This window comes from Eschrichtius robustus, chromosome 13 (assembly GCF_028021215.1).
Source record: "Eschrichtius robustus isolate mEscRob2 chromosome 13, mEscRob2.pri, whole genome shotgun sequence".
In the NCBI taxonomy this organism is placed as follows: Eukaryota; Metazoa; Chordata; class Mammalia; order Artiodactyla; family Eschrichtiidae; genus Eschrichtius; species Eschrichtius robustus.
In genome coordinates, this window is record NC_090836.1 from 42525707 (window position 1) to 42545627 (window position 19921).

At 37.6% G+C, this 19921-nt stretch overlaps 2 protein-coding genes and 1 pseudogene across 3 annotated transcripts in view; 1 reads left to right on the plus strand and 2 right to left on the minus strand.

Annotated features, from left to right (window-relative positions):
• LIMA1 (LIM domain and actin binding 1) overlaps window positions 1-4317 on the minus strand; it is an 85801-nt gene extending 81484 nt beyond the window's left edge. For both annotated transcript variants that reach the window (XM_068561461.1, XM_068561460.1), the window contains exon 1: window positions 4203-4317. The gene's annotated coding sequence lies outside the window, so the exon portion shown is untranslated. The remainder of the gene's footprint in view (window positions 1-4202) is intronic.
• Window positions 4318-9026: 4709 nt separating this feature from the next.
• Window positions 9027-13468, plus strand: LOC137775797 (E3 SUMO-protein ligase KIAA1586-like; annotated as a pseudogene).
• A 121-nt stretch (window positions 13469-13589) lies between these two features.
• FAM186A (family with sequence similarity 186 member A) overlaps window positions 13590-19921 on the minus strand; it is a 118382-nt gene continuing 112050 nt past the window's right edge. Inside the window, 1 exon segment of the mRNA XM_068561946.1 lies at window positions 13590-13668. Within this exon segment, the coding sequence (XP_068418047.1) occupies window positions 13590-13668 (79 nt within the window).

The following is a 19921-nucleotide window of genomic DNA, read 5'->3' on the forward strand; positions in this document are numbered from 1 at the left end:
TGTAAAGTTTCCATTTAGTGAGCTCCATTATAGGATAAATAAGGGAAAAAACAGCTCCACACTCGTTACCAGAAGTCCAAAAAGCTGTTATCTTTTTTCCCCTAAACATGCAAGTTCTTAGTTTCAGAGCAGTATTAAAGAAATTCTTTAAAAATAAAACTAATGTAAAATTTCATAGTATCATGTTAACATTTTTTTTTTTTTGCCTTTTTTTTTTTTTTTTTTTCTGGCCATGTCGCACGGCTTGTGGGATCTTAGTTCCCTGAACAGGGATTGAACCTGGGCCCTCCCTTGGCAGTGAGAGTGTGGAGCCAAGGAATTCCCCATGTTAACTTCTTATGACTGGACATGTGAAGTTTCTAGAAACATTTTCAAATATAAAGAAATCATCTGACATGCTAAATAATGGATTTCTTGTTGGGTCAAACCTCGTCCTGTTTATGAGAAGAGGTCTGCATTAGCACAATAACTTGACTGAGTCTCAAGGACTTTCCCTCCAGCCACAGAATAAACAAATCAGTATGGCCCTACCAAGAGTACCATTTACCACAGAATCTCAATTCCACAACCATTAAGTAGAAACTACTCAACTTACAACCACTCATTTGTTACTAAAGAACCTTGAAGAGTCTGTGTTAAGTGATTTAACATCACCTGGAGATTACTGTACACAATCCAAAATAAAGTACTTTAACTTCCTATCAAAAAACATACAGTGAAAGACCATACCAACCTTAAAAAAAAAAGTCTTTTCTTATGGAAATTCCTGACTTAGGAACCAAGGCACACTTTTTCCTATCTGCAGAAAGAGTACAATTCCAATCTCAGTGAAAGTCACCTATTTATGAGTGTATGGAATTTAGAATGCCTGAAAACTAGTGTTGTTGTCAACATAAATAATGACAAATTCTCCCAATTTGTGGTTAGGTGGCCTTTTATGGCAAAGATGTCTAATGATCTCCCACACTCTCAACATTCTTTTGTGTCTGTGTTGTATATATGTCTTTGATGAACCTTTCTGATACAGAAGCTCTAAATGTTGAAATATACCAGAGGAGGTACTTCCCTGGTGGCGCAGTGGTTAAGAATCCACCTGCCAATGCAGGGGACACGGGTTCGAGCGCTAGTCCGGGGAGATCCCACATGCCGCAGAGCAATTAAGCCCGTGAGCCACAACTACTGAACCTGCGCTCTAGAGCCTCAAGCCACAACTACTGAAGCCCGCGCGCCTAGAGCCCGTGCTCCACAACAAGAGAAGCCACCGCAACGAGAAGCCCACGCACCGCAATGAAGAGTAGACCCTGCTCGCCACAACTAGAGAAAGCCCATGTGCAGCAACGAAGACCCAACGCAGCCAAAAAAAATAAAATAAATAAATAAATTTATAAAAAAAAAAAAAAAAAAAAGAAAGAAAAATACCAGAGGAAATCCAGATATTTGAAACCTTAAGAGGAACAATAATTAAAATTTGTACTTGAAAACATAAGTAAACAACAAAATCATCGTAGATACACAAAATACATGCAAATACATACTGTCTTTCCAAAAATTCCTGGTGGGACCACTTCCCTAGAGTGTGAACAGAGAGAAACAATGTCAAAGGAGGTAAGAAATGTATTCATCAAGTACCATGGCTCATTGCCAAATGAAACAACCATCATCTGTACTATTAACTCAAAATCTCTATTTCATTTTATTTTTTTTAACATCTTTGTTGGAGTATAATTGCTTTACAATGTTGTGTTAGTTTCTGCTGTATAACAAAGTGAATCAGCTATACATATATATATATCCCCATATCTGCTCCTTCTTGTGCCTCCCTCCCACCCGCCCCATCCCACCCCTCTAGGTGGTCACAAAGTACCGAGCTGATCTCCCTGTGCTATGCAGCTGCTTCCCACTAGCTAGCTATTTTACATTTGGTAATGTATATATGTCCATGCCACTCTCTCACTTCGTCCCAGCTTACCCTTCCCCCTCCCCGTGTCCTCAAGTCCATTCTCTACGTCTGTGTCATTATTCCTGTCCTGCCCCTAGGTTCATCAGAACCATTTTTTTAAAAAATCTCTATTTTAAAAATGAAAAACATAATCATATAGAAGGGACTGTGGCATGTTCATCCTCTATATACTAGAACAGTGGCACACTGTAGGCAGTTATTAAATGCCTGCCGTTTATGAAGAACACTGCAGACTACCACAGACTTCAGATCATTAAAACTCTGCAAAGAATCTTCAAACATTTCTGACCCTTTTCTCCTCCACCGTGTCCCCTGCTCCAAAAAACAAGAAAAGAAAAGAAAGAGAAAGGAAGAAAAAGACATTTTGAGGGCACCTTAGCAAGAAAAAGTGTCCTCTGTCACCAAGATGTGCTGTTAATAGAATTGTTTTCACTGCTGAAGCTTTCTTTTCTTAGAATTATTAGGTGGTTAAAATTTGGCCCACCTTTAACCAGACTCTGGAACAAAACTTGAATGTACCAAGCTAAACAAAGTTACATAATGGACCAAGTTTTACAAAATGGCACTGCTTTGCTAATGTTGCCAATACACTATTCTCTTCCCAGAGGCTCTAGAGTTCAGGGACTACATGATAACAACACTTCTAGACCCAATTCAGAACTGTGAAAACAGCTCCACCAACTATTTACTGAACTACATAGAATTAATGACAAGTCCTAATCCCATTATCAAAAGGCCATAATGTTGACAGAACATAAGGTAAGGAATATGACTGACACAAATACATGGACTGAAGAGAATCACTCACTATTGCTCAAAGGTTTTTGTTATTGTTGTTGTTTATTTTGTTTTGTGTTCAAGGAAAAGCAGAAGAGGGAATTTTTTTTAAACTGTATTCTCTGTGCTCCTCCAGCACTCTGGGTTGATCTCTAGTATAGCACTGGCCTCACTAATACTCTAAGTTGTATCTATTGTCCTGCCTAACCCATTTGATTTTAAGCTATTTTAGAGTAAGAACATTTAGAACTTTGAATCCACAGGGCTGACAATACAAGAGGCACTCAATAAATGTTTTGTCCAAAAAAAATGAAATGAGTTTTTAAAGTGATTACCTAGTACCATGTTATGTGTTGTTCTATCAATGCAAAACAAAGAAATACATATGCACACACTCGTTTTTGAAGGTCTACCTAAAACATGATCATCCTTCATCCAGGCTATAACTCCACAGGAGCTTACGAAATGCTCATTGAGGGTCATCTTCTTTTGTGCCTACATCAGACCTCAGAAGAAAGTGTTATTTCATGGTTTCTAAAATACTTATTTGTGAATAGCATTAACAACTATGCAAATGAAAAGTATTCTATTTAAGCACTTAAATCAAGAGCAAAAGAAAGAACACCTAATGCAAAAGAAGACCTCTCCCCTTTTAAAGGGTCACTGTCTTAAAGGCCGATAACTCCCTAAGTATCTTTGACTAACTTGAAAAGTCAAGTCAATAGAACCATCTGGATTAGGCAGACTCTTGAAAGCTGGTTAGGTGAAAGATAATAGTATTTCAAATATCTCTCACCAGGATTGTAAGCACCAGTAAGGAGGTAAGGAAGGGTGCTAGATGGTTAGCTCCTAGCACCTACAGCTTCAGGCTTAGTAGGTGTAGCCAGGGGTGTACAGTTACCTTATATTAACACCCACGTATTGACAGGTGCCAGCGATATGTACACGATAGCGATTCTGGGGTGACACATCCAGCTGTAAGGACTGCTATATTATCAACATATCTCAAAAGGCTGAATGGAAGGGGAGAAAAATCGAAGAGGGAGAGAATGGCTAAAAATGGAGAATGGAAAAGAGCAGTTGAATTATCAGAATATTTCCCTGAGAAACTATTTTGAATTTTGATGAACTGCCGTCTTCCTTCACCACACCAAAAAAGTATATACTGTTATATATAGTTAGAAAGGAGTGTTCCTGTTGGAAGAGGAGGGGGTCCTATCAGTTCCCGCCCTCAGGCAGCAAAGGCTCCGCTCTACATAATTACTCCAACCGCAGCGCAGTAGCCAGAAGCGAGGAAAGAGCAAAGGATCAGCAGCTCCTCCACTCCCTTTCTCGAGGGGGAGGGGTTCACGCTCCTTGTGTTCCCCCCACCCCCAAAAGTCGCGGGAGAAAGAGGGTGTGGAGGGAATTCGAGGTCTCCGCGCACCCTCCGGCTGTGGAGGATGTGGAGAAAGAAGGCCCTTACCTGGCTAACAGCGGTCTTTTCTCTGCGCTGCTACCAGCCCTGCTACGGGTCCCTGGCGCTTTGCCTCGCGCACCTGTCGCGACCCAGCTGCAACACCTACAGCTCCTTGCGGCCCCGCCCCGGTCCGGCTCAGAGCCCCGCCCCAGACCCCGCCCACCGGCGCGGGGGCGCGCACGTCAGACCGTCTCCCGCGCGGCCTCGGGGTGAGCGTGCGTGCCGCCGGCTGCGTGCTCCTCCTCACGGCTGCTCGCGTTGCTCAGCGGTGCGGCGTCGGCGTAGTGAGGGGCGTGGCTGCTTTTTCTAGGAGTCGTGTCTCACTCTTTGTTCTCTGAGGGGGTCCACGCAATTGCACGACAGAGAGCTCTGTGCTTCTGTAGTTTGGCTTTAACCCGCTGACTCAGAGCTTCCACAGTTTGACTCAAGAGCGACTAGGAGGTTTGTCCTAGGTTCAAGTGTAGGCCAGTCACCAACCAGGTTCCTGGTGCTTTGGGGGTAAGTTCTGTGCGCAGGGAGGGTGTTCTAGAGGAGGCCGTGGGGTGTAGTGGAAAGAGCTATAAATTCTCCTGGCTCCACCGCTTGAAGTTCAAGTCGCCTCACCTCACTAGAGCAGAGTTTCTTCATGTAAATGCAGGGGTTGGACAAGGGCAGATCTCCAAGTTCTCCAGCAGCTCTAGCTGTTATCATTCCTTCATTTAGAGCTGTGCTCTAAAGGTTTAGAGTACTTCAGGAGGCCTAGCACTTGGCCATCCTGCCCGCACATTTTGCCCCAGGTACGTGTGGCTGCATGAGGGCCCTTCGAGAATGTCCTTTCCTTTTCCTTTTCCTTTGCCCCAAGTGTAGTAAGGTTTCAAACCACAAGTTTTCTTAAGCTTTTCAGAATTCATGTAGGTCGATAAGCACTATGCGGGGCTCGTGGTAGTAAACACCTGTATTCACACTTCGTAAAGCAGTTAACAAAGACTTCTAATAAATTTCCAACGGCAGATGATGGATAGACCAATCAGTTGTTTTCTTATTCCTTCAGATACCCAACCCAGACTGATTCTGAATAGGTATCAAGCGTCAAGACTCATATTCCCGTGCTGCCTGCCAGTTTTGTTAGAGACTCCTGGCGAATATATAGGATGGTACTCCAGAAAATGCATTCTATTACCTGTGGAGTTCCCCTAGTATATATCACTCCCCATTTTTTTTTTTTTTTTTAAACAAGCCGATAAAGGCCCTTATTCTCTGCTAAGAAGATTAAGAAGCCGAACCGGGGTCAGAAATTTGGACCTAGATTTGAATCTTGATTCAGCCACTTGTCAGGCAAATTGCTCCTTGCTGTCCTGGCCCCTTGAAAATAGAGCTAGTAGTACACCACAGTTGGCTTTTACCACTTTGCAAGGCTGATTGCTATTTTTGGGGGGGATTTTATGAGCTAGTTGTTAAGCATAACCACTATTAAAATCAAATTATATAAATTAACAAATATGTTAAAAACAGGTAATAAATACTCAAAACGTCACTTTTTTGAACTTCATTTTACTAATTACTCTTAAGGTTGTCTATGGTATCTGTAGGGTGGAAATACTATATTATGTTGTATGTGTTTCTGCTCAACTCTGTTCGTGTTTGTATGTTTGTCACATATGTAGCATGAAATTGGCTGCAATAGGAGTATTTACACCATGGAAATTGGCAAATGCTACAAATCAGGGCTTGGTTTATTGCTTTGTTGATTTTCTAGACCAAGTGTTTGCAATTTTTTCTGTAAACAGCTGATTAGTGAATATTTAAGGCCTTCCAGTACATATGGTCTTTGTCACAGCTGCTCAACTCTTACATTAAAAGTGGGCATGGCTGTGTTCTAATAAAGCTGTATTTATAAAAACAGGCAATAGGCTAGTGGAGAAAATATTAATAATGCAGAACTAAACAGTGTATCACATCTGTGGCCTTGACGTTGTGAGTAGCACAAAAGGTTAAGAAAAGTATTGTTCCAGTATTCAAAAACTGTTATCCAATTCAGTAAAGAAGTTGCTTATGTCATTGACATATGAATGAAGCTCCAACAGTGAAGTTCACTGTTTTGCTTTTTTCTTACTAAATTAAACAAAAATATCAGTCAGCATCCATGTCCAAACTACACTTCTTTGGCAGTGATGTGAGCATTTTTTTTGCTGAATGAAATCATAATCAAGAATTTTTTCTTTTTAGGATTAATCGTTATACTATTACAGTTGGGTCTTACTGTAGAACATAATCAAGAATTTATTCATAGTCTGATTTTGTGAGATATTGTTGGAAAAAGAATTAAAACTGATGGTAGATATTCAAGAAATAGCAAGTCACACTGAAGGTATAGGTATACACTGAAAAGCACAGTTAGTATTTTAGTTTAAAATTCATGCTAAAGACTCCATTAAAACACAAAGTCTGTTGTGTTTCTATACAGTAGCAATGAACTATCAGAAAGAGAAATGAAGAAAACAGTCCCATTTACAACTGCATCAAAAAGAATAAAATACTTAGGAATAAATTTAATCAGGAAGGTGAAAAACCTATATATTGAAAACTATAAGACATTAATGAAAGAAATGGAAGAAGACACAGATAAATGGAAATATATTCCATGCTCATGGATTGGAAGAATCAATATTGTTAAAATGTCCATACAACCCAAAGCAATCTACAGATTCAGTGCAATTCTTATCAAAATCCCCATGGCATTTTTCAAAGGAATAGAAATAATCCAAAATTTGAATGGAATCAAACAAAACAAAACAAAACAAAAAACAAACAAAAAACCTGAATAGCCAAAGCAATCTTGAGAAAGAAGAACAAAGCTGGAGGCATCACGCTCCCTGACTTTATATTATAAAGCTATTGTAATTAAAACAGTATGGAATTGGCCTAAAAACAGGCGCATAGATCAGTGGAACAGAATAGAAAGCCCAGAAATAAACCCATGCATATATGGTCAATTAACATATGACAAAGTTACCAAGAATATGTAATGGGGAAAGGATAGTCTCTTCAATAAATGGTGTTGGGGAAGCTGTCTTACACCATAAACAAAAATTACCTTAAAGGGATTAAAGACTGGAATGTAAAACCTGAAACCATAAAACTCCTAGAAGGAAAAATACAGCAGTAAGCTCCTTGACATAGGTCTGGTGATGATTTTTTGAATCTGACACCAAAAGCAAAAATAAATAAGTGGGACTATATCATCCTAAAAAGCTTCTGCATAGCAAAGGAGACCATCAACAAAATGAAAAGGCAACCTACTGAATGGGAGATAATACATATCTGATAAGGAGGTAATATCCAAAGTCTATAAAGATACAACTCATACAACTCAATAGCAAAGAAAAAATCCGATTAAAAAATGGTAGAAGATTTGAATAGACATTTTTCAATAGAAGACATACAGAAGGTAAACAGGTACATGAAAAGATGTTCAACAGCGTTAATCATCAGGGAAGTGCAAATCAAAACCACAATGAGATATCAAAAGCTCGCACCTGTCAGAATGTCTGTTATCAAAAAGACAAGAAATAACAAGTGTTGGTGAGGATGTGGAGAAAAGGGAACCCTTGTACACTGCTGGTGGGAATGTAAATTGGTGCAGCCACTGTGGAAAACAGTATGAAGATTCCTCAAAAAATTAAAAATAGACTTACTGTATATTACAGCAATTCTACTTTGGAGTATTTATTTAAAGAAAATGAAAACACTCAAAAAGACATACGCACCCCCATGTTTACTGCAGTATTATTTACAAAAACCAAGATACGGAAACAGCCTAGGTGTCTATCAATGGATGGATGGATAAAGAAATGTGGTATATATACAATGGAATATTACGCACCCATGAGAAAGAATGACATCTTGCCATTTGTGAAAAGATGGATTGAACTTGAGGGCATTATGCTAAGTGAAATAATACAGAAAAAGACAAATACTGTATGATCTCTCTTACACGTGGATCTTTAAGAAAAAAAAAACGAAAAAACAAGTTCATAGATACAGAGAGCAGATTAATGGTTGCCAGAGGCGGGAATGGGGGACAAATGGGTGAAGAGGGTCAAAAGGTTAAAAAAAAAAATTGATGTAAAACAGGCATATATATGCATATTTATATATACACATATTTTTATATATACTAATGTATATGACATAGGTATATAATATATATAAAGGGCTTCCCTGGTGGCGCAGTGGTTGAGAATCTGCCTGCCAATGCAGCAGACACGGGTTTGAGCCCTGGTCCGGGAAGATCCCACATGCCACGGAGCAAATGGGCCCATGAGCCACAATTACTGAGCCTGCGCGTCTGGAGCCTGTGCTCCGCAACGAGAGGCCGCGTTAGTGAGAGGCCCGCGCACCGCGATGAAGAGTGGCCCACACTTGCCACAACTAGAGAAAGCCCTCGCACAGAAACGAAGATCCAACACAGCCATAAATAAATAAATAAATAAATAACCCCACAGATGCATACCTATTATTTCTAAAATAATGGAAACAAAATATCACTTTCTAAATCTTTTAGATGAAACCAAATATTAACATATTCTTAGAAGTTTGCATTAAAAAAACTAACACCAAAAGCTAAGAATACCATCTGTGACTTATTTTTACCCAGCTCTACATTTATAAGCAGGGTACAAAATATTGGTTTAGCTAATTACAATGTAGTAAAAACAAATTTAATTAAAAAATAAAATTTATGCTATTTCTAAAATCATATTAAAATTATTAAAAAAAATTTTGTTAACCCCCAAGTACTATTGTGAATTTTACTAACTTAAAATTATTTTTCAGATTCAGATCCCTAAAATGCCAAAGTAACAGAGTGACTTACTAAGTTTTTTAAATCTGATGAAGTTTAAAACAGACAGAAAATGATAGGAGTGAAAATTGTGGGATACCTAAGCTAATGGAAAAAAATTTCAAAGTTGTTGAACAACTAATCATTGAAGAAACACCATCATGGTTAGCAAAGGAAGTAGATAACCTTGTGCTTCCAGATTGTTGGAATGAAAAGACAAGTGTTTATGTTTTCAGAGCAGTACAAATTGCTTGAAATAAAAGAATATAAACTAGTATGTAAGGATTGTTTGATATTTCAGCGTTAGGGAGGGAGAGCAGAAAAGCATGTTCATATGTCCAAGGAATGGAGGGCATATGGAGTAACCCCAAATGGTACTAATAAAACTACTAGGCACACTTTTCTGAAAAAAAAAAAAATTAGGGAATATGATTTTCGTAAAGACTGTACTACAATTCAAGATTTGTTAAAAGAATCAACTAATGACTCAATTTCCAATTTAGTGTATAAACTAAATAATAAAAATATTGATACTATCATAGATGTTTTTAATACTCTTCACAGTTTAGTAAAACATAGCAGGCCTTTATCTGATAGTGAGGGGAGTAATAAAGTTGAAAGAGGAAAATGGAATAGGCACAGACAATTGTTTACATGCAACAATAACAGCAGACCATATTGCAAAAGAAATTATATGAAGATATTTAAGAATATTATAGAAGAGAATGCCAAATAGGTACTATAATTGATCAGGCATCTACATGTTTGAAGAAAAGAACCTAGTGATTTATCTCCAGTGCACAGTTGAATCAATTTCTGTATTGGTAATGGTATTTGTTGCTTGTGTCAACCACAACAGAGTGTATTTCTAATACATTATTGTCTACTTTAAATGATTGTGGCCTTGATAATATTTGAAAGCAAACTTAATTGCACTTTGTTCTAATGGTGCTTGTACAATAGTGGAAAGGAAGTCTGGCATAGCTGCAAATTTGTTAGAAAATTTTCCTGAAGCCATTATTTGGCACTAAGTCATCAATTGCAATTCAGTATCTGAAATAGAAGTCAATCGTTTAAAAATATTCTGGATAAAATTTATTCTATTTATCACCAATCTAACAAAAATAAAATTGGAAACTGTAGCTAAAGACCTTGAAATTGAGATTATTAAAACTGGTCTATAACACCACATTGTAAATCAACTACAATTTAAAAAAAAAAACTGATCTAGTACTGAGATTGAGATGGGTGGCATGTAGTTTACAAACTGCCACTGCTCTATGTCAGGCATATACTTCATCATATATGCATTTTTCTCATTCTTTTTATTCTGGTTTGGCAAAGAGATTAGCTAAGATTAATTTCTTACAAGACCTTGTTTGTTTTATTTTTTTTTGAATTTTATTTTATTTATTTTTATACAGCAGGTTCTTATTAGTTATCTGTTTTATACATATTAGTGTATACATGTCAATCCCAATCTCCCAATTCATCCCACCACCACCACCACCACCCCTGCCACTTTCCCCCCTTGATGTCCACACTTTTGTTCTCTACATCTGTGTCTCTATTTCTGCCCTGCAAGCCAGTTCATCTGTACCATTTCTCTAGGTTCCACATATATGCATTAATATATGATATTTGTTTTTCTCTTTCTGACTTACTTCACTCTGTATGACAGACTCTAGGTCCTTCCACCTCACTACAAATAACTCAATTTCATTTCTTTTTATGGCTGAGTAATATTCCATTGTATATATGTGCCACATCTTCTTTATCCATTCATCTGTCGATGGGCATTTAGGTTGCTTCCATGATCTGGCTATTGTAAATAATGCTGCAATGAATATTGGGGTGAATGTGTCTTTTTGAATTATGGTTTTCTCTGGGTATATGCCCAGTAGTGGGACTGTTGGGTCGTATGGTAGTTCTATTTTTAGTTTTTTAAGGAACCTCCACACTGTTCTCCATAGTGGCTGTATCAATTTACATTCCCACCGACAGTGCAAGAGGGTTCCCTTTTCTCCACACTCTCTCCAGCATTTGTTGTTTGTAGATTTTCTGATGATGCCCATTCTAACTGGTGTGAGGTGATACCTCATTGTAGTTTTGATTTGCATTTCTCTAATAATTAGTGATGTTGAGCAGCTTTTCATGCACCTCTTGGCCATCTGTATGTCTTCTTTGGAGAAATGACAAGACCTTGTTTTTTTAAATTTATTTTTGGCTGCATTGGGTCTTCGTTGCAGTGTGTGGACTTCTCATTGTGGGGGCTTTTGTTGCGAAGCATGGGCTCTAGGCACACGGGCTTCAGTAGTTGCAGCATGCTGGCTCAGTAGCTGTGGCTTGCGGGCTCTAGAGCGCAGGCTCAGTAGTTGTGGCGCACGGGCTTAGTTGCTCTGCGGCATGTGGGATCTTCCCGGACCAGGGCTTGAACCTGTGTCCCCTGCATTGGCAGGCGGATTCTTAACCACTGCACCACCAGGGAAGCCCAAGACCTTGTTTTAATGATTGGTATTCTTTGAGATTTTTCATTACTTACAATTGCATTGCAATGAAGATCAACTACTATCCAGAAAGTTAAAAAAAATTAAATGCATCATAAAAGCTTTAGAAAATTTAAAATTGGTATTAGAAAGCATGAATCTCATGTCAGAGATTTAAGTCAGATAAGTTTAAAGACATTCCATTTATTTTTGTCAACTTTTTTTTTTTTTTTGGCTGCGCTTCATGGCCTGTGGGATCCTAGTTCCCCACCAGGGATCAAACCCACACCCCCTGCACTGGAAGCACAGAGCCTTAACCACTGGACTGCCAGGGAAGTCCCAAGACATTCCATTTAATAAAAATAAATTTGAAGCTCTGCCTAGAAATGTGTTACTAAAAAGTAATGAATTTATGTCTTTTATTAGAAACAAAGCATTTTGAATTATTTTGATTTTATTAGAACCATCTCCTTGGCCTTGTGAGGAACTAACTTCACCGTGGATAGCTGGTGGGGGGAAATTGTATTATTTAAGTGAAATTTTAAACATGAAATTTTCAGGGATTTGTAGATAATAATATAGAATTAAACAATGTTACAATCCCTGCAACTGTTCAAAAAGCTAAAAAAAACCCCACTATTGCAGTCAATAGTGCTAAAGCTGAAAAAAGCTTCATTTTAATGAATTTGTACAAGGTGAGAAATGGTAGTTCAGTAGTAGGTCATGTATCAAATTTAATGACAATAAATTTATTGGGAAAAGAGTTAGCAGATTGGGATCATCAAATGATGGTTATACCATGACCCTTTGCTTTTCTCCTGTACTGGGTCCTTCGTTTCTTCACTCCTGATTTCTCAACATTTGCACCATTGACATTAATTATTTATTCTTTATTGTGAGGGACTATCCATATTCATATGTGTAACTAATTCATTTTTAAATGCTTTGAAGTATTCCATTGAAACATATATCACTGCTGGATATTTACATTATTTCCATTTTTTCACTTTATAAACAATGTTAAAAGGACATCCTTGTATGTATATGCTAGAATTGCTAGGTATATGCCTCCAGTTTATCCTTCCATCTATAGTGTGAGATCTCATTTCTCTACATTCTTGCCAAAATTTGGTATTATCAGACTTAAATCTTTGCCAGTTTGATGGGTATGGAATGACAGTATCATTGGTTTAATTTGTACTTGTCTAATTGATAACAGGAATAAATATGTTTTTTCATGCTTATTGGCCATTTGAATTGCTTTGCTGTGAATTGCTTATTCAAATCCTTTGTTCATTTTCCTCCTAGTTCATTTGCTGTGGTTATTTTTCTATAGTTCCCCCTGGCACTTGTGCATTGGTGTACGTATTTTCCATTGCACAAATATAATCTTTATCTTGTTTCCCTTAACTTCATTCAACTTCTTCTAAGTAAAAGTCATTCATTTTTTCATTCAATAAATACTTATTGAGTGCCTACTATATGCTAGGTACAGTGCCAAGCACTGGGGAATTCACTGGAGAACAAGACAGGGATTCAGTGGGTTAGGGTTAGTAAATAAATTAATAGAATACTTTAGATAAATATGTAATTGGGAAAAATATAGGAGGCTGTTATAGCCCTTAGAAAGGTTTGGGACTCAAAAGTCTTCCTAGTGGAATTTATGTCTAAACTGAATGGTAAATAAGAATTAGCAAGGCAGAGGGTTGTGTGTGTTTAATTGGTTCACTGGAAGGATGGATTGGATGGGATCAACTGGGGAGACAAAGCATAGTTGGAGTATGCTTTCTTTAAAAATGGGGAAATTTTCAATATAGCTTAACCCTATAGTACAGGAAGTAGTAGTCACCTATGAAACCAGAAAGGTAAGCAGGGGCCAGATTTTACAGGGCATTGGAAGACATGTTAAGGAGTTTGAACTCCACTGTAGAAGAACTGGGGAGCCATTAAACATTGTACCTTAAGGTACGGATTACCTTCATCAGAATCACCTACAAGTCATATTAAAATTGCCCACTCCTATATTCTACCCCAAACCTACTGAATCAAAATCACTGAGGTAGGGATTTCCCTGCGGTCCAGTTGTTAGGACTCCGCGCTTCCACTGCAGTGGGCATGGGTTCGATCCCTGGTCAGGAAACTAAGATCCTGCATGCCGTGGGGCCTGGCCAAAGAAATAAAAATAATAAAAATTTAAAATCACTAGGGTAAAGTTCCCAAATCTATGTTTGTTTGTTTGTTTTTTAACAACAATGCCAAGTAATTTCTTAGGCATATTGAAGTTTGTACAGTAAAGTATTTGAGCCCAGGGAATGATATGATCAGATGCGTATTTGGTTGCAACATGAAGAACAGTTTAGAAGGTGGCAAAACTGGAGGCTAGGAGACCCATTAGGTGACTGTTGGAATAATCTAGGTAAGAGAAGTTGATGGCCTGAACTAGATTGGGATTGGAGTTGGAGAAAAGTAGATGAACGAGAGAGATGTAAATGTCAGATTATTTGGAAGATGAATTGTCAAGACTTGATGGTTTGCTTGGATATGAAGGTAACTTATGCAGCTGCATGAATGCTGATGCTATTTTCTGATCTGGAGAGAATGCAGGAAAACTAGCAAGTTCCTTATGGTAGTGGTGGAAGAGTAGAAAGGAGAAACCAAGTTCAACTGTGGGCCTGTTAATTTTAACAGAGGAACACAACATTGTAAAGCAACTATACTCCAATAAAAATTAATTTAAAAAATTTAATGGGGGACTTAAAAGGAGAGATATCCAGTAGGCAACTAGAGGATAGCTCAATAGTCGCTAAGAGAAATATCTGGCTGTAAGATACAGCTATAGCAGAGGCAGATTTGCTGTGAAGCTGATGAAGTTACTCCAGGTCTCTTTTGCAAAGTCTCCTTTCAAGGCTCTGAGACAGGCGCTAAGAATTCTATATTTGAAGAGCTATATTAATTTTCTTAAGTTGTGTGAACTTAATTTTTTAATTTCCCAATTGTGTAAGCTTTAGGCCTCAGAAAACCTTGGATCTGTTTCTGAGCTATATAGGTCAAAATTATCAGTATACAGATGGTAACGAAGTACCCTGAGAAGATGAGATTGCCTTAGGAGAATGTATAGAGTAAAAAACAACAGAGATCTTAATATGTTACACATTGTTTTCCAGGAACAACTATTATTTTAAATTAGGTATAGAGAAAAATCAGGGGAAAAAAATCTTAAAAAACAATGTAAAAAGAGTTTGTAGTCATATGATACACTATGATTTAATTGAACTTAAAAGCTTTATATATTTAAAGTATTATATAAATTTGCCATTTTGGGTAGGCCCATAAGGAATCATTCTGATAACTGTGAATGAAAGAATTAAACTCTCAAGAGTATTTTTTTTCTAAATCTTAAAAGAAGGATGAAGATTTAAGTTAAGAAATCTTGTGGTTCTTATCTAAATACTTTTAGAATCAGATAAATATCTACTATTTAATGTGTAATGGATCATATATATATCACATATAATATTGGTTTGGCCAAAGAGTATATTCAATTTTTTCCATAAGATGGCTCTAGTAGCACTTAGTTGTCTTTAACTTCATTCGAAACAATTTTGTTAGATTGTATTGTGACAGCTGTCATATCAGCGTGCATTAAAAAAAAAAAAACTTATCAAAATTGGTGAATTTTTGTGGAGCTATTTTAACAGTGAAGTTGGAAGAAAAAAGCGGTATTTTTGGCATATTATGCTTTATTATTTCAAGAAAGGTAAAAATGCAACTGAAATGCAAAAAAGAGGTTTGTGCAGTGTATGGAGAAGGTGCTGTGACTGATCGAACATGTCAAAAGTGGTTTGCGAAGTTTCGTGTTGGAGATTTCTCGCTGGATGATGCTCCACGGTCAGGTAGATCAGTTGAAGTTGATAGCGATCAAATCGAGACATTAATTGAAAACAGTCAACTTTAAACCATGCGGGAGATAGCTGACATACTCAAAATATCCAAATCAAGCATTGAAAATCATTTGCACCAGCTTGGTTATCGCTTTGATGTTTGGGTTCCACATAAGTTAAACGAAAAAAACCTTCTTGACCGTATTTCCACATGCGATTCTCAACTGAAATGTAATGAAAATGTTCCATTTTTAAAACAAATTGTGACGGGCGATGACAAGTGGATACTGTACAATAATGTGGAACGGAAGAGATCGTGAAGCAAGTGAAATGAACCACCACCAACCACACCAAAGGCCTGTCTTTATTCAAAGAAGGTGATGTTGTGTATATGGTGGGATTGGAAGGGAGTCCTCTATTATGAGCTCCTTCTGGAAAACTGAACAATTAATTCCAACAAGAGCTGCTCCCAATTAGAACAACTGAAAGCAGCCCTTGATGAAAAGCGTCTGGAATTAGTCAACAGAAAACACATAGTCTTCCATCAGGATAACGCAAAACCGCATGTTTCTTTGATGACCAGGCAAAAACGGTTACAGCTTGGCTGGGAAGTTCTGATTCATCCACCGTATTCACCAGACATTGCACCTTCGGAATTCCATTTATTTCGGTCTTTACAAAATTCTCTTAATGGAAAAAATTTCAATTCCCTGGAAGACGGTAAAAGGCACCTGGAACAGTTCTTTGCTCAAAAAGATAAAAAGTTTGGGCAAGAAGGAATTATGAAGTTGCCTGAAAAATGGCAGAAGGTAGTGGAACAAAACAGTGAATACGTTGTTCAACAAAGTTCTTGGTGAGGGACTTCCCTGGTGGTCCAGTGGTTAAGACTCTGCGCTTCCACTGCAGGGGGCCTGGGTTCAATCCCTGGTCGGGGAACTAGATCCCTCATGCATGCCACAACTAAGAGTTTGCATGCCCAACTAAAGATCCCACATGCCGCAACTAAGACCCGGTGCAGCCTAAGTAAATATTTAAAAAAATAATAAAGTTCTTGGTGAAAATGAAAAATGTGCCTTTCATTTTTACTTGAAAACTGAAGGCACTTTTTTGCCAACCCAATATATAGATAAGTGTATCATTTACTCTTTGCCTCAAAAAAAATCTGTTCTAGTTCAATCAATGGCCTTCTCATCTTCATTCTTAAAAATTGTCAAGGAAAGAAAATCTTTATAAATTTATTTATTTTATTTATTTTTTATTTATTTATTTTTGGCTGCATTGGGACTTTGTTGCTGCACGCAGGCTTTCTCTAGTTGTGGAGAGCGGGGGCTACTCCTTGTTGCGGTGCATGTGCTTCTCATTGAGGTGGCTTCTCTTGTTGTGGAACACGGGCTCTAGGTGCGCGGGCTTCAGTAGTTGTGGCATTCGGGCTCAGTAGTTGTGGCTCATGGGCTCTAGAGCACAGGCTCAGTAGTTGTGACGCACGGGCTTAGTTGCTCTGTGGCATGTGGGATCTTTCCGGACCAGGGATCGAACCCATGTCCCCTGCATTGGCAGGCAGATTTTTAACCACTGTGCCACCAGGGAAGTCCCAAGAAAGGAAATCTTCAGTAATGTCCCATGATCAGAAATCCCTTATGTCTAATCTAAATCTCTGATTCTCATGCAGGAAGAGGACCATTTTTTAAAAATCAGCTTTATTGAGGTATGTTTCACATATATTAAAATTCATCAGTTTTAAGTGTACATTTCATTGTGTTTTTGACAAATGTGTACAGCAGTGCAACCACCATGACAATCCAGATATATAATATTTCTGTCACCCTCAAATGTTCCCTGTGCCCCTTTGCCATCAGTCTCCCCCACAATCTCTCACCCCTGCCCCAGGCAACCACTGATCTGTTTTCTGTCATTGCAATTTTGACTTCACCAGAATTTCATATAAACGTTTATAGTCTTTTGTGTCCATCTCTGGCTTCTTTCACTTAACACAATGCTTTTGAGATTATCCATGTTGTATCAGTAGTTCATTCCTTTTTAATGCTAAGTAGTATATTCCATTGTATGGATATATCACAATTTATTGATTCACCAGTTGATGGACATTTCAGTTGTTTCTAGTTGGGGGCTATTATGAATAAAGCTGCTATGAATGTTTACATACCAGTTATATATCAGTTCATATTGACATCTGTTTTCATTTCTCTTGAGCAAATAGTCAGGAGTAGGATTGCTTAGGAGTGAGTTGCATTGCAATGTGCATTTAACTTTTTAAAAAACTGCTAGACTTTTCCAAAGTGAATGTAATATTTTGCATTCCCACCAGCAATGTGTGAGTTCTAGTTGCTCCCCATTCTCCGCTGCACTTAGTATTGTTAGTCTTTTTAATTATAGTGATTCTAGTGGGTGTAGTGATATCTCGTGGTTAATTTGCATTTCCCTAATAACTAATGATGTGAATCTTTTCATGTGCTTATTTGCATTTCATATATCTTTGTTGGTGGAGTATCTGTTCAAATCTTTTGCCCATTTATTAATTGGATTATTTGTCTTATTGAGTTGTAAAAATTATTTATATATTCTGGATACAAGTCTTTTATCAGATACATGCTTTGAAAGTATTTTCTCCCAGTCTGTGGCTTATTTCTTTTTCTTTTTTTAAAAATTAATTAATTTATTTATTTTTGGCTGTGTTAGGTCTTCGTTGCTGCCCACGGGCTTTCTCTAGTTGTGGTGAGCAGGAGCCACCCTTCATTGCAGTGCGAGGGCTTCTCATTGTGGTGGTTTCTCTTGTTGCAGAGCACGGGCTCTAGGCACGCGGGCTCAGTAGTTGTGGCTCGCAGGCTCTAGAGCACAGGCTCAGTAGTTGTGGCACACGGGCTTAGTTCCTCTGCAGCATGTGGGATCTTCCCAGACCAGGGAATGAACCTGTGTCCCCTGCACTGGCAGGTGGATTCTTAACCACCACGCCACCAGGGAAGTCCACTGTGGCTTATTTCTTAATTTTTCTTAAGTGTCTTTCAAAAAGCAGAAGAATTTTTTTCTTTTTGGCTTTTTTTTTTTTTACTTGTCATACCTTGTATTTTTTAATTGAAATATTGTTGATTTACAATATTATATAAGTTGCAGGTGTACAACATAGTGATTCACGATTTTTAAAGGTTATACTCCGTTTATAGTATTATAAAATATTGGCTATATTCCCTGTGCTGTACAATATATCCTTGTAGCTTATTTATTTTACACATAGTGGTTTTTAGCTCTTAATCTCCTACCCCTATCCTTCCCCTCTCCGCTTCCCTCTTCCCACTGGTAACCACTAGTTTGTTCTCTCTGAGTCTGTTTCTTTTTTGTTATATTTACTAGTTTGTTTTATTTTTTAGATTCCACATATAAGTGGTAACAAAGTATTTGTCTTTCTCTGTCTGACTTATTTCACTAAGCATAATAACTTCCAAGTCCATACATGTTGTTGCAAATCATGAAATTTCATTCTTTGTTATGGCTGAGTAGCATTCCATTTTATATATTTATATATATATATATATATATATATATATATATATATATATATATATTATATATATATATATACACACACACACACACACACCACATCTTCTTTATCTGTTCATCTGTTAATGGACGCTTAGGTTGCTTCCATATCTTGGTTATTGTAAATAATGCTGCTACGAATGTTGGGGTGCGTGTATCTTTTCAAATTAGTGTTTTTGTTTTCTTTGGATGTATACGCAGAAGTGGAATTGCTGGATAATATGGTAGTTCTATTTTTAGTTTTTTGAGGCACCTCCATACTGTTTTCCACAGTGGCTGTACCAATTTACATTCCCACCAACAGTGCAAGAGGGTTCCCTTTTCTCTACATCCTCACCAACATTTGTTATTTGTGGTCTTTTTGATAATAGCCATTCTGACAGGTGTGAGGTGATATCTCATTGTGGCTTTGATTTGCATTTCTCTGATGATTAGTGATGTTGAGCATCTTTTCATGTGCTATTGTTCATCTGTATGTCTTCTTTGGAAAAATGTGTATTCAGGCCTCCTGCCCATTTTTGGATCAAGTTTTTTTTTTTGATGTTGAATTGTATAAGCTGTTTATATATTTTGGACATTATCCCCTTATCAGTCATATCATTTACAAATATTTTCTCCCATTCAGTAGGTTGTCTTTTCGTTTTGCTGATGGTTTCCTTTGCTGTGCAAAAGCTTTTAAGTTTAATTAGGTCCCACTTGTTTATTTTTGCTCTTGTTTCCTTTGCCTTAGGAGATAGATCCAAAAAAGTATTGCTGTGATTTATTATGCCAAAGAGTGTTCTGCCTATGTTTTCTTCCAGAAGTTTTATAATTCCTGGTCTTACGTTTAGGTCTTTAATCCATTTTGAATTTATTTTTGTATATGGTTTGAGAAAATGTTCTAATTTCATTCTTTTACTTGTACCTGTCCAGTTTTTCCAGCATCACCTATTGAAGAGACTGTCTTTTTTCCATTGTATATTCCCAGACAAAAAGAAATAA